Raw genomic sequence first — 15,770 nt, forward strand, 5'->3', positions numbered from 1 at the left:
CCACTAAGCTTGTCTCATCTTTGGGATCTGTTTAAGAGCTTAGTTTAGCCACCTTTCTGTTTTTAGCCGCTTTTCTGTTTGCAGCAGTCTTGGTCAAATACAGGGACCAAGGGAGAGATTGAAGGAACTGAAAACTTGTGTTCTAGCTTTCGTTTCAAACTGGGCCAAAACCAGTAAGTGGTGATATCACCCGTCTGTCTCTGGCCATCGGATCACAAAGAGTTTGGTCTGATTAGGTCACGTCTCAGGCTTAGAACAGTGTAGGTCCAGTGGTGTGACAAGCAGTCCCTGCTCTTCATTGCCCTTAGGCGTGCTGTGATGAGCACAGCTTCTTTCTCTCGTTTCAGCTCTTCTAGCACCAGTGCCGATCTATGGACCCCTCAGAGGGCAACGCGAAGGCTATTCCATTCTCTGTTTGTTTTCTGCAGTTAGGGCTAATTCCCAGCACGCCAATTTTAGTTCGACATTCCTCCCTATCTCCAAATGTGACTTCAGCGGTCACCCCACGAGCTCAAAAGTGCTTTTTGTTTGGCTCAATTACGCTTTGTGTTGGGGACTTTCCTGGCTGAAAACAGCAGTGATACACCAGACTGTGGGGCTCATGTTAACTTGGATGATTTGGAGAATAACTGATTCACAGCACACAACAAGCTGTTACATTCCATGGTTACAACAGGTTACTGTTAAAACAGCATGTTTTGAGGATGGCTAAGCAATTTGCATATTTGCTTGTCTCACTGAAAACCTATACATCTCTGATGAACAGATTTTGGTTTATTCTTCACTTTTGCAAGGAGGAGCCTTAGAGCCCTTACAATTTCTGGACTTACATCATGTATGGGGTCTTGTTTCAGTTGAACCTCTTGTCTACAGTAGAATATCTGTCATGATGTTGCTGCTTTTTTAAACAATATTAAGTCACTTCTTTGGCATAGTAAGTGTAATCCAGCTGTCACCAAGGGACAAAGCTATTACCCTGCAACAGTGATGTGGCGTGGTTCTTCATGTTTGTTTGCAGATAAAGCCAGCTGATGAAGACAATTGAAAATCTGAAACCTCATAGTCACTGCATTTACAAGCACATAAATGATGCTTGTAAAACCACAGGGATCAGTGTATATCTCTGTAGAGCAGGGCAATCGAGCAGCTTTTGAACTGAAGATAGATCATGTCTAATAAATTTGGCCGATCAATTTGTCAGCAACTCATAGTAAACCATGTAGACATCGTTACAGGTTTGTGAGTCTGGACCTCAGCTTCTGAATATTCCCTCTTTTAATCAGAATATTGTGGGAATATCAACAAGATGGATACTTGTGTATAGTCAGGGAAGGTCATACATACCTCATCATGGTTTCTCCACTTGCATTAAGTCCATTCCATGCTGCTGTTGGTGGGTAGCTCCTGCCACTGTGATCCTGAACTCTGGCACTACTGGAGCTCACGTTGGTTAGAGTTTCACATAAAGGGCTACTGGGTGTTTTCAGCTTTCTCAAGTCATGTTTCATGCAATGGCTGAGATGAAATAATAGAGGAATAATAGGGGCAATAATCTTGCAGTCAGTAAAATAGAATATTATTAAAAAAAAAAAAAAAGAGCAAGCAAAAATAGAATAATACAAACAAATGAGCAAGCAAAAATAACCCAAGACCAGAGGTCATCATACAGTGACTCAATGGCTGTGGAAGGCCAGAAATCTGTGATGCAGTAGCTTGAAGTGGACGCAGTGGATGCCATTTTACCTCTCTGCCCCCTTCCAAGTTCCAAGGTGCTCATACTCTAAAAGCTATCACCACGATTTGCACTCATGAGCACCTTTGTAATGATCTTGGCAGGCGAAATTTGAATGGGTTTTGGGGGAAGCTTTGCTTCTTTTCCATAAAGGTGATCCTTCCAGACCAGCATTGAGGCATATTGACAGCACAGGGGGTACAAAGCTTTCCCAGCAGCTGCTGCTGCATCCCGTTTGTGTGGATAGGCAGAGACATCTAACCTCTGGATATGTCAGCCCCACACACCTCGTGCAAGTTCTGTGTCTCTTTCTGAAAAAGCAAGGTGAAATATTAATAACAATGACATTTCACAGTTCCTTGGTAAAAATTTGTCTGAAGAGGAAGAAAACCATGTTGGGACTGTGTACAGTCATGCTGAGCTCTGGGTAAGGAAATCCCAAGCAAATCTAGTTTGTAATTACTTCAGCATACACACTTGAAAATGCTCTGTTGAATTTACTTAGACAAAACCAAACTGCGTAGAATTGAGAAATAAATTAGTTCTTTTTAATGACTATAAGCATCAGCAGAAATCTTTACTGTCAAATGATCTCCTCCTTACGGACACAGGGAGGAAATCAAAATCAGTCCAGAGAAGAGTCCTTGTTAGGAACTTCATTTAATACACTAGGAATTGTTTCTTCTCTGGGAAACTTTAACTCACATCCCAGAAAGCACAGAGATCCAATTAAACATCAAAGAGAAAAACATAATCCTGCACTTTGGGATATTTATTTTTATTCAACAAATCTTAGCTCCAAGACTTCAAGACTCCAAGCTCCTTCAATACCTGGCATTTCATGTCCTGCTATTCAGCAGCAAGAGGCAGTTTAAAATAAAGTTCAGAATAATAAATAAAGGGAAGATTGACAGGAATACAAAAGTAAATCTCAGCTATAGAGGAGATGCTTTAGACACAATGTGATGGTCAGTCCCTAACATTTAAGGCAAGGATGAAAATAGGGTATAAATACTGTAGAAAACAGAGGCTGATAAAAGGCAGCAGACCAGTTTAATGGAATTTCATCTCACAGAGTAACAGCATTTCAGACAGGAGCTGGAAAACCTTTATGCAAATAAAGGAAGCAAGCTGAAATTGGACTTCGAAGTGAGTTTGTTGTGTGTTTTTTTTTAAGACATGCCAACTGTAGCACTGTACATTGCGCAGCTGCATAGGCTGGGTTAGAGCTTTGATCCATTACCACGGGGACTGCTAACAACTGCTTCTGTTCTTACTGCTACTATTTCTAGCAAGAATTCCCAAGAGTCCCCTTGTGCTAGGTGCTGTGTGTTTACAGCATGAGAGACTCGATCTTGGAGCACAGACAAATATCAGTTGAAGGAAATTACTGTACCCAACTCATCTGTTGCTCCTTTTAGAGACGGAAGGTGGTTTCCAGGGCTCTAATGGGACAGATCTCCCAGATCTGCCACCGCTAGGTAAGCAGCTGCTCTGGGGACTTTTCATCTCCAGGTTAGGCAGCTCAGAGCTGCCTGGATTCCTGATTCGGGTCCCCGGAGAGATGAGACCTAGAAAGGGATTTGCAGAAACCTTTCAGTTAAACACAAAGCTGCTTATGCAAGCAAAGAACTAAATACCAAGAGGAAAATGGGGGAAAGAGCTGAAGCGGGGTTAAGCTTTTGTGTCTAGCTGGGGACCAGGGATGGGTGCTTTCTTTTATTAGGGATTTCCACCAGCCCTTCTCCTCGAGCTAAGCCAGCTCAACCACTTAGAGTCAAAACTCTCCTCTTCTGTCATGCACGTGGTTTATACCTAATTTGTGCAAACCCAGTCTCCTCTGCAAGTGCAGAGATGTCCCTGTATTGAAGAGCTGTGCTCAGGTCTCCTTCTGCAGAGCCTGGCAAGAATCAGCTCTTAGGCCAACTCCAGTACCCTAATTAGGGTCACGCTATAATGCACGAAATGCATTTCCCCAGTGCAGGTCCTCCAGGATGCTCCTTCAGAGCTTTAGGTGCAGAGCTCAGGTGTCCAGAGTCCCATTTCAAAGCCACTGCTGCAGGTCAGTGCTTTCCCCGATGAGGGATGATAGTAGAGCTGATGGATTCATTTTTTGTCTCTGGAGGGCATCCTTTAATCTCAATTTCTTCATCCGTGGGAAGAAAAGAAATAACTGTGACTTTACAGGTATATTCTGAGCTATGTAAAATACACTGAGATCCTTCAGTGGAGTGGGAAGTTGTCTCAGTACCAGCAGTTTAACTACACTCATAAAAACAAACAGATTTTATATTTATTGACATAAATAATAATTACGTATATATTAGTATTACTTACATAATTTATATATTTTTTTTGAAAGTGAGTAAACGTCTTATTTGTATAAAGGCGTTAAATTATGCAAACCTTGCTTCCAGCTTTTAAATGTATTGACAGAAGTAATAATTGCTATTTATATATTAGTATTGCTTCAATAACTGATATATTTTGAAAATAATAAGTAAACAGTTTATTTGTATAACATCATTAAATTAGGCAGACCTTGCTTTAGGTCGTGATCTCTGAGTGAAAAGACAAACGACCTTCAATTAGTGACATTGCCACAAGTTGCACAACCGTTCCCAGTAGTTACTGGGATGGGATGCTTTGCTGAAGAGTCCATGCTGGGGTGGCATGCTGTTACTGGGGTGGCCGGGACAGAAAATTCAGATTGCTCTTTATGCGCTTTGTCTTGCTACCTAGTTGGAACCTTTCCTTATAACATTTTTAAAAGGGTATTTTGAAAAGCTAATTAGCTTTGTGCCTTCTTCAGTTCCGGCACAGGAGTTCATATGTCACCACAGAGTTATCAAATCACATAAATGAGAATTTCATCACACTGGAAATTATGTTTCATTATGAAGCGTGTATTTAGCACTTCACTGCCATCTAAATCCTGCTGATTACAGACCTTTTGTTTTTCTCCATCTTTATATTAATGCTTTATATTAGGCACAGAAACTCCCCATAATTTGCCTTTGAAAGCAAAGGCAGGTTGTGAAAACAAGGCTTAGCTCTTCACCAAACATAGCCTTTTCGCTCTGTGCAGTGCCTCCCTCCTGTGCCTCTTCTCTGGAAAAATCTGGCTGAGGTGGGAAATTGCCTCAGATGAGCCAACTTGAAACTGGAAAATCCCAGCTAAGACAGATTTTTAATTATTAAATTTTCCATTAATATGCTGAAGGTCAGTGGAACTGCCCCAGTTTTCAGGAAGCTCTGAGCAATTTCACCTGATCTTATATTTTAACACTAAATCCATATTTATTAAAGGATTTAGCAGGCAGGTCAGAAGCAGCTAAATCTCTGATTCTGCAGCACATGAATGCTAAAGAAAAAATTTCATCTGCATTGCTGTTCTCTAAGCTGGAAAGCTTTAAACTGTTATCAAGCCAATTTTAGGATTTGGGGGTAGGGGTAAACACGTAAAAATGGATTTGTCATAAATTAAGCACAAACTGACATCATTATCCCTCTTTCTCAAACCAATTCTTTAATATAATGTGAAAATAATATGAAACTCTGGATTATGCCACATCCTGTGTTGGAAGCTGCCATGTCTGTTATATCAATTAAAAAGGGCAATGAACAAAGCATTACACCGGTGGCTAGTGTTTGATAGGCTTCTTTTCCCTTTTTTCTTCTGAAATATCAAAGGCAACATAGCAGACATTTTACTCTTAAGGGGACAGATTTGGGTCAGTTTTTAGCAGGATATGCAAAAAAAAAATCAGGTACAAGGTTTTTATTTGTATGAGTAATTGCTTTAGTATTCTTATTTCTGAAGTGCTGTTAATGGACTGTGACCTCATTACACCTGGCACAGTGCAAATGCAGAAGAAAAAGCATAATCTTGGCCTCAGATAGCTGAGATTCTGAAGCATTAGGCAAGCAACAACAGCCAGAGACAAGCTGATGGAGGTACAATAAAATTACAACAGAATTTTGGTCAATGCAATACACAGAAGTTACAGCACATCAGTGACTGCCGTCAGGATTTTGGTAGGTTTCCAAGGTGGTTTAGGATTTTTAAGAGAGGCTTGAGCAATACTAAGGCAGCTTTACAGACCAGAGGGAAGTCTCTCCCCCAGTCATGAGAGGATAATGAGGAAAAAAAAAAAAAAAAGCCATTTGTACAAAAAGTAACCAGCAGGCAGAAGAGGCTGGACTCATAGGCCTGTTCCCAGCTGGGGTGAGCAGTGATGGAATAGAGCAGGTCTTGAAACTGAAGATAAATACTTTCTTTGATTATTTACGTGAGAAATAACCAGAATTTTGCTGGAACAAGGAGCGATCAGAGCTCACATATCCTCACCATTCCTGAATGGCATTATCCTTTCCTAAGGATAATCTCTGTGAAGCACCTGAGCCTCCCCTAGGTGAACCACGCAAAACTCAACAGTATCTTGAGCACAGTTTGTTCTGGAAGATGTCCATGCAAGACGTTTCAGGTATTTCATCCTCCGGAGCCACCTGTCTTTTCTTCTTGACCCTGAGAGGAAAATTAGGCTCAGTTGTTCCTCACATAAAAGCCTGACATAAGGCAGGGTGATATCCAGACAATGGAAGACACCAAATCTAGGCAGTAAACCCAGTGAAAACCCAGACGGTAAAATAGAAATGAAATTGATTCTCAGATAAAACAATACATCCATGAATCTATTGAAGTCCATCAGTGCTATCCAGTGAGTCCAAGTGTCAGGGAGCAAAGCTCAGGTTATTGCTGAAAGTCCAGCTATTTCCCACAGAAGTTCATGGGCTGGTTGAGCCTCGTAAGGACAGTGAGGTTCATATCCACATTTAGAATTGGGCAGAGTTTGCAAAACTCCAGATTTTCTCAGAAGACCCCCTTCCTTCAAGGAACTGCAGGCAGCTTTGAAGGCTGGATGGCAAGATGAAGTAAAACACAATGCACCTCCAGGAAAGGATAAAGAATGGCTAATCTATTCGTACAAACTGCAAAGGAGATTAAAGATGAAAGGAAATATTTAGTCACCTTTTGGGAACAGCTGGTGTGAAAATATTTAACAGGCAGTGCTTTTATACACAAGCACGGTGTCCTCACTAAGCTTAAATAGGCAGGAGCAATATAATACAGCTGGCCAGAGTCTGTGAATGCTGTAACAGGAGAATTAACAGCTTTCCTTCTCATTTGCTCGCACAGCTCAGATGTTAGCTAATCATGTCCTCTAATTTTAACAACAGAATTGGGAAATGTACCACAAAAATACAGCTCGTATTAAGAACGGAGGTGGCAAATTCCATCCCTGGGACTGAGTGACGGAGCAACGATTCACCTGCCCTCTTCTCTAAGTTAGCCTCAGTAGCCTTGAGCTGCCTGAAAAGACCTGGATTTAAGTGGAAACTTAATCTGAAATCCATTCTGATCATTTCTTTGAGTGCCACCAAAAAAGTAAAAGCTCCTCCGACTGTTTAATCACCTATGAGATATCTGTGAGCATTTAAGAGCACCTTGTTATAGGGGGCCAAGGCGAACAGCAGGATGAGTGTTGTAAGGCTATTTATATTGTATGGTTCCCATCTATCTTTAAACTGGCAGCTAAATGGAAGATTTACAGTTGAGAGTTCCTGGCTCCCCGGTTCCCTGTCAGAAATAATTAAACTACATTTTAAGGAGACTGTCGTAAGTAGTTTCCTTCACAAGTGTTTTTCACAGCTGAGGTTCTTTATTGCAGCTTTTAGGGCCTGGGAATGCAAAACCACCTTATATATCCATTATATACGAGTTATATGTTCACAGCCTGGAGCTTGCACTCTCTTGCGTGGGCGGTGGTATGACTGGGGTCTCAGCTGCGTGGGAGATGAAACCCCAAATGTCCCCAGTGTCCCAGTTCTGGATTAGCCTACGATCTGGTTGTTGCCGAGCATGCAGCGTTTTGTGTCCCTGGCCTGCGCGTGCAAAGCTGTGCCTTGGCAGCACGTTGCCTGAGAAATATTTCAGTCAAGATGTAAATGTCCCAGTGGGTTTTCCATCCCTTTTCGTAGGAATGACTCCACAGAGATTCTGCCTTACAGAAAGTGCTTTTTTTTTTTTTTTTTAATCTCTTCGCCATTTTTGAATGTCATTCCATTATCCTGGTTTCACACCTTTAAATAACTCTAAGAAGGCTTCTGAATATCACTCAAAATAGCTTCCTTTTGTCCCTGATATTTTTTTTTCTGCACTACCTGCCTGTAGATATCTGACCTACCATGAGCTGTCATTTCCCTGACAGACAGGAGACAAGACTGGATATCAAGATATCTAGGAGGACCTGTGCCTGTCACAGAGTTCACATATACCTGTAGACCTACCACTTTACTTTATGCTTTGTTTATTGTGAAAATGGGAATAACATGGAATATCAAAAAATAGCCACTACAACTCAAACTGAGTAATATCCTCATACTGAAGATAAAATATTAAGTAGGTAGCAGTAAAGTACTTAAGATATTGACATGGGCTTTTGGAGTAACAGGGGGATGAGGCCTTCAAGATGTAATTTTTCCTGCACACCTCTGGGCCTGACAGTGCCAGGGGTATCCCCATGTTAATGATACGCCTGGAGGTCAAAGCTAGGGACTGGGACATAATGAAGATAAGAAGTAAATGAGATAGTGTTCTCTACATTGCTTGGTGAACTGAGGGCATGTAAAATTATATGTTATCTAGTATTTTCAAGAGGAGGCTCCAGGGGCTGCCAGCCATGGCCACCAGCACTGCCGGGAGGTGCCGAGAGGCCGGAGCCAGGCTCTGCTCAGGGGTGCCCGGGGCCAGGCCCAGAGGCCCCGGGCCCAGCCTGGAGCCCAGGAGGTGCCCTCTGCCCCTCAGGAAGCACTGCTGGGCTGGGCGGGTGCCGGAGCCCTGGCACAGGCTGCCCAGAGAGGGGCTGGGGGCTCCTCCTTGGGGATCTCCAGCAGCCGCCTGGACGTGGGGCTGGGCCCCCTGCTCGGGGTGGCCCTGCTGGAGCAGGGCTGGCACCACAGGAACACCACCAGCCACTCGGGGTCCTGTGATTCTGAGGTGTAAAGTTCAACATGTACGAATAAAGAATGCAAGTCAATAACCAGAGGAGTCACTCCAGTCCAACATTAGAGTACACCCATAGAAAAATCCTGACGAAAAGCACCAGAGACCACAACAATGCTTTTCTGATATGGGCTTAAATTCCATCAGACCCGAACTGTACTTTCTCAAGGCATTGCTTCTCAGTGTGCTGGAATTTCATACCATAAATCTAGCCTTCAATTTTTTATCTGCTGTTTCCTTTATCCTCCCCCAGACTTTGTTCATCAAGTCAGCCAAGGAAAATCAGGGTTCGTTTTTTTTTCAGTGCAGCTTTAGTGCTACATTAGCTAACGCATCCTATGTGTTCACGTACCACTCTGATCAGCCCACGCTCCATTGCAGTGCTGTCTGGCAGTTAGGGAGAAGGGTAGAAAACACACATGCCTGGCCTCTAGCCCTCCAGCGAGTTGATAATTGCACCATCCCTGATATTTATAATGGCCATGGTAGTATGATGTTACCTCCCTCACATCTAGGAGCTGTGAAAATCCATCTCTCTATGCCAGATGCAATAGCAAAAACTTCTGAAAGCAACTCAAGAGTCCTTCTGCAGACATGACTTAAACTTCTGGTAGCGTAACTTCTACTGGCTTCCAGTAAGGCTTACATCAGATTCAGTTATATTTAGGCAGCAAGTAGTATTTGCAGACATATTGCTTCACATCCATGTTTTAAACACCCAAGTTGCCCAAGCAAGTTTGACTGTACATGGGACAGTGTCTGAGTGTCTTAACTGCATTTGAACTCCACAGTCCTTTAGAGATTTATGTATATAGAACTAAGTGTTTAGGAGCATTTGGAGATATCTGAGTCACTGCAGCAAAAGGAGTTTGACTGGAAACAGTTCCACTGCCCTGAGCTGAAGTAAGCAGGAACCAGATATTGTGTTTATGTTGCATTTGGAAAATGAGGCATTTGCTAGACATGCAAAGCATTGCCATTATTACTCTTACAGTCCATTTCAGCATGAGGGACCGAAGGCCTTGCAGACCTCTCCTATGGCCTGGTGCAAAACTTTCCTCCCAGTGTCGAGGGGATGTTCCAGCCCCACGTCAGGAGTGTGTCAAAAGTCCCTGAGCAGCCAAAGCTTCCTGCTACCGGTGGTATTAATTAGCAAAATACTAAAGCAAACATAAGTAAGGCTTTCAGTCAGGTATGATGTTAATGCAGGCTGAGTAGTTTTGAATATTTTATGTGCAGCCAGTGACCCGAAGTAAATGTCTTGTATAATACCAGACTCCCCTCCACTGCAAGCCTCGAGGCCTGAATTCTGCACTTCATATGCTTAGAGGCACAAAGAGAGGCACTGGGGATGGGCTGGCGCAGACAGTGCCTGAGATATTCACCAGGTAGGGGAACGGAGAGAAAATGTGCTCTGCAGGGTACCCTGGTACCCCTTCCGGGGCTTTCAGCCCAGCCCTGCTCAGTATTTCGTCTGTTCACATCTTCTCTCCACTCTTCCCCAAAGGGAACTGTGCCCCTACCCTATCAAATCTATAAACGGCTCAGTCAAGCAAAAGGCTCGAATACAAAACATTTGGGAAAGTTTAACCCAATTTAGATGCAGAAGTCAGAGAAGAGATAGAACACCTGATAGTAGGAAATATACTCTGAATTGCCACTAGGATTGAAAACAGGAGAGTGCAGTCTTTATATGAGATCAAGAGTGAGCAGTCAGGTGATGAGCCCAGAGAAGAAGAAATAGGTTCATTTCATTTCATCTGCGGTATAACACTATGTCAGTATTTGGTTTTAATTTTTCCTTGAAATCAGTCCTCTGTAGTAGTGGCAGTAACAGGTGCCTTAACGCCTGATTCATGGGTATCTGCTCTCCTCCAGATCTCAGTTTATACAGACACGTACAGTGCAGATGAAATACAATGCAGTCTCCCGAATTCAAGCCAAGGACTTGCGAGGTTTTAGCTAAATGCCTAGTGCTGGATCAAAATATCATGTGTATCTGTGTCATCATGCTTACTGGAGCTCACAGAGGGTGGGAAAGGCCAGCACCTCTGAAAAGCCAATGTCCTTTAGCTCCTTTCTTTTTTAGGAGGTAAGTACCAAAATATCCAGCCCTGACCCCCTGCTTCCGTTAACTCCAATAAGACCGGGGAACAAGCACCATCCTACAGAACCCAGCTCATGTAGCTCACAAAAAGAGCATGGAGGTATCTCCAAATGCCTAAGAAGGGATTTTTAATGGGGTGGTAGGAGAACAAAGACATATCAGATGCGCGAGTTCAAGAGAAATCCATTCTATATATATATTCTGTATTAATTTTAAACAGCGAAGGGATTTAATGAATCCCATCCCCAGAACTGCGGGTTAACAAGCCATAAACAGGCTTTGCCAGCACTTAACTGTAGCATCAGTAGTTTATCAGTACATTGCTTCCACACTTAACCAGATTTTAATTAAATGTGACTTTTGTTCTGCTTATTGGAAGAGCCAAACCCTTTGGATTCGGTGATCACAAAAGCTCAAGGAGTGCAAGAGAATTAGAAAGCAAATAGGAGGATCAATCACAGCAGACCTCTGCAATCCATGTCCGTCTCTTTTTTTTGCAATATACTTATTAGATTCTTATTGTCAGGAAGGATTAGTGTTATGAGCTCCAGGAATTCCTTTCATTGCCCTGTAAGGCAAGGTAGTGAAGTGTGGCTGCTTTTCTTAACAATAACATTCTGGATTTCCCCCCCTCTCCCTTCTCTCCACCCATATCCCCTCCTCTCCCTTTTCTCCTCTCCCACAGAGATTTGTGCAGCGGACTGCGGAGGACATGGCATTTGTGTCGGAGGCACCTGCCGCTGCGAGGAGGGATGGATGGGCACAGCCTGTGATCAGCGAGCGTGTCACCCACGCTGCAATGAGCACGGGACATGCCGGGATGGCAAGTGTGAATGCAGCCCGGGCTGGAACGGAGAGCACTGCACTATTGGTAGGGAGAAAGAAAAACCGACTACTTTTAAAAGAATAATTGATGATCAGGAAGGAGAAAAGGCGCATGCTTAATTGAATATGTGTGACTTAGTGTAGCATGAGCACCTTTGTTCTTGGATTTCAAGTTCTGACATCATACATTTTCATGTGGGAACAAGACAAAATGTCCTTTCATTTGCTGATGACATAGCTATACATATTTTTTATTATCAGTCCTGAAGTACACCTATATGATGTTTGTTCTCATAGGGACAAGCTGTCAAACAGCACCTACTTTGCCTCTCTCAAAAGGTCTTTCCGTGGCCTTCAAGACTTCTCCCTACTATGCCGACAGCTTTCTTGAAAACATGCATATGATTTCAAGTTTTTTTTTTTTTTTCTGTTAATTTACTCCATTATTTGCCCTACCACTTTGCTTGGAAACTGCAGTCAGGTGACCTCTGGCTGGTATTTAACACTGTCTTACGTATCCCTTCTCTGCTCTGCTACCTTTCAAATCATTTCATTGCCCACTCTATTTGGTTCTGCATTCCTTACATACCTGGCACTTACCCTGAGCTCTTGGTGTCATGTCTATTAGTAGTAGTACTAAAGCACCAACAATATACTGAAATCATGCAAAGAGGTGCATTTCCCATGTCAAGCAATTTGCAGCATCATTAATGAACTGGCTTGGGTTTAGCTTCCTCTTCATCTCACTTAACTCCTTGATGCACTTCCCCTTTTCCTTTCTTTCTGACAGTCATGCGTTCAAGTACTTTAGTCTCCATTCCATACTCATGCTATAAAATCAGTAGCATTATAACTCCCCAGATACCATTTATTACATATTAATGGAAAACTAAATTAGTTAATCCAGTTCCGCTGTCAATAATGCCTGTGTGGACTTGAAAAAAAAAAATCAGTTGACTTAGAAGAGTTCCAGAGTGAGAATTCTCCTCCAGGCATTTGGTTTTAATCAGCTCCTTTTAAAGATAAGAAAATTTACCTCTATGTGGCTTTCATCGTGCAGTGATACATATAAATCACACTACATCAAAATTAACTGCCAGCAATACCTGGGCAAAATTCAGTACAGTTATCTGTGTGGATTATTAACTTAGTTACACGTAGACATCCACTGGTTTTGCTTGAACACCAGGTGAGTTTGCACACACAAAGACAGACAGGAAATGAAGCCTGATCACAATGTTTTAATTCCAGCATTAGGGTAATGGTACAAACCATATCTGTGGCTCAATTCTACTTATCATTTATTTATGCTAATGTCACCCTACCACATTATGGTCTCCACATGCATCCCTTAATGAAAAATATCTAGCTCTAAAAACTTCCTCTGTCTCATTACACATTACATTCTTTTTGCATTCTTGTCTATATCTCTAGCAGCTTTCATTTCTTTTCATGAGGAAGGGAAATAAAAAAAAAAAAACTTCTCTTAAATGACTTTAGAATGAAAAGAGAGCAGACCTGTGTTAATTGGAATGCTGTGTTTTTGTAATATTATTTTATAGCCTTGTGTTCAAGCACTTTGATTTGGAAAGTAACACAGATTCATGAAAGGGTTTTAAAAGAAAAAAAAAATGTTCAGCAAAAGGCTCCAGATCCAGGGGACAATTTTATGTGAAAGACATTTATGCACAAAAAGCCTGATTCATTCCCTCAGTGCCATTTTATTAGTTCTGCTGCAAAAACAAAATGCCACTAGTTCAGTATATGATATTTCTCCACACCACTGATATGCCCGGACTGATTTCAAAGAACAAGCTTTTATCTTTCCTGGTAATTAAATTTACCCCATTATTTGTGGTGTTCCTCGCTCTAAGTCTAAAGAGTCCGTGTTATCACGGGAAAGGCCAGCACCGCAATGCAGTCAGCATCGAGATTTTAATGGTGCACACTGTCATTCGGTGTGGTGCTACCTTCCTATTGCAGTGCAGGTCTCAGAATCAGCCTGTAATACTTAGAGTGCTGGAGCAATTCTCTTTCTTTGCACTTCCCCTCCCTCCTCATCTTCTTGCATGGTGATTTAGCAACAAATTTGTACATAGTCTCATGCCTCTGAAGCTGTAAACCATATTTCCTATAGAATATTTCATTGACAAATGTGTAGAATGTAAGGGAGATTTGGCAAAGTCATAAATATCCAAGAAAATTGAATAGCTTTAGAAGGAGTAATAAGCTAGTTCTATTGGCACAGATGAAAGGACATTGACTTGGAATTACATTAAGTATGTGGAAAGCATTCCCCTTGTCCTTGTGTGATTTCCCTGCATGGCAACTTGTTCTGTTGATAGTAATTCCTTATACGTCTGTGTCATGGCCCGTTTGCTTTAGCACTGACAAGCGTAAAACCCCATTGCTGAAGTGATGCTTTAACAATATTGCCATGTGTGCAGGTAACATGGTAGAAATGGATGATACCAGTAAAGGACACTTCTTCCATTTCCTGTTGAGCATGCTTGAGAGTAAGAAATCCTTTTGTTTTGTAGGTCATAGGAGGCTCTTTCTTACGGTGTACAAGGAAACTCTGATCCCAGTGGATTAATTTGGTTTGCTCATACAAAGAGTCATGTTACCAAATATACTAGCTTGATTGCTCACATCCAGCGATTTCATTAGAAGAACCCCAGTTAATTCCCAACAAGGAAATTGATGCAGAAGCATGCATTCATCATCCTAATTCAGCAAACTTAGCACATCCAGGCAAAAAAGTAGAACAGAAAGTTGATTATATAACTGCAGGAAGCCTGAAACCCAGCAGAATGGTTCAATCGGTTTACTCCAATATATTAAAGGGAGAAAAATCATGACGATAGATTAGGCAAGACTCCTATGATGGGCTCTCCAGCATACTCCACTCCAGCCCAGTCTACACCAGCAACATCCAAGGGTCGTGGTGGTTTTAGGAACATTGAGTTTAAAGGTGAAATCAGCCCTCTCATTGTCGGTCTGAAAAGGCAAATCACAAATCAGCTCTGTGGCCGACCACTCTATGGGCTTGATTCATGGGTGGCACCACAGCAGATTTCCTGGGTATAGTAACCAGCTCCAGAAATTGCCCAGGGCTATAACATCGTGGCCTCAGATTTTCAAGGTATGGCCTGGAGAGTGCTCCAGGTGCTGTGCATCCTGCCTCAGAGATGCAGAGGGAGATTTCACTGCGCCTACACGGGCCTTGCACTGAGATTGAATCTCTCAGTATGACATTTTACCAGTACACAAGCCTTGATTCTTCAGGGTTGTTTGGAAATAACGCCAGAAAGGGGTTCCCTGTGTACACAGTTGAGGTGGAGCTGAGATATTCATCATCCTTGAATGGCCAGGACTCAAGACCAAAACCATCACTCAAAGTTCAATTGCTGCACCTGAACACCACTGGGTCTCTCCAGAGCCTTAGGGGGCCAACAGTTAGCTCTCCAAAAGCACACAGGTCTACCTTTCAAAGCACCTCAGTGCCTAATTCCCACTGATCTCTGCAAAAGCTGCACGCTTAACTCCTTTTGAAAATCTGGTCTTGGCACCCACTAGTGATGTATGTAATAACAAGTGCCTAGACAGACAGGCAGACAGCCCGTCCCACATGGCCTTCTGCTTATGGCACCACTGAGCTGCTTTTGTTTTACTTAGGAAAACTCTGATTTTTGAGAAATCTGCCCCTTCAAGCTTGCCTTTCATCAGTCTTCTTGCGTAAATAATCACACATGTTCTGAATAGCCGGGGTTGTAATCAGTGCCCCCTCCGTTTCTGCTCGAGCAGCTGGAATCCAGACAAAGCACATTACAGGTGGATTCTGGTCTCTTTTTAACAAGTCACTTGTGCTATTTAAACCCACAAAGCAGTTTGGTCTGTGTGCAGCCCAACATAAAAATGAGCCCAGAAGTGCGTAGGGAAGGTGCTTGCTGCCCTCGGTCCCCCCAGAGCAGATGCCCCCAGCCCCTCTCTGGGCAGCCTGTGCCAGGGCTCCGGCACCCGCCCAGCCCAGCAGTGCT

The 15,770-nt window shown here is 42.7% G+C and overlaps 1 protein-coding gene across 7 annotated transcripts in view; it reads left to right on the forward strand.

Moving 5' to 3' along the window:
• The window catches only part of TENM4 (teneurin transmembrane protein 4), a 1,681,110-nt gene that overhangs the window by 1,543,600 nt on the left and 121,740 nt on the right, over positions 1–15,770 (forward strand). For all 7 annotated transcript variants that reach the window (XM_080576311.1, XM_080576312.1, XM_080576313.1 and 4 more), the window contains one exon: positions 11,591–11,776. In XM_080576311.1, the coding sequence (XP_080432437.1) occupies positions 11,591–11,776 (186 nt within the window). The remainder of the gene's footprint in view (positions 1–11,590; positions 11,777–15,770) is intronic.

This window comes from Anser brachyrhynchus (assembly GCF_964034855.1).
Source record: "Anser brachyrhynchus genome assembly, chromosome: 1".
Classification (NCBI taxonomy): Eukaryota; Metazoa; Chordata; class Aves; order Anseriformes; family Anatidae; genus Anser; species Anser brachyrhynchus.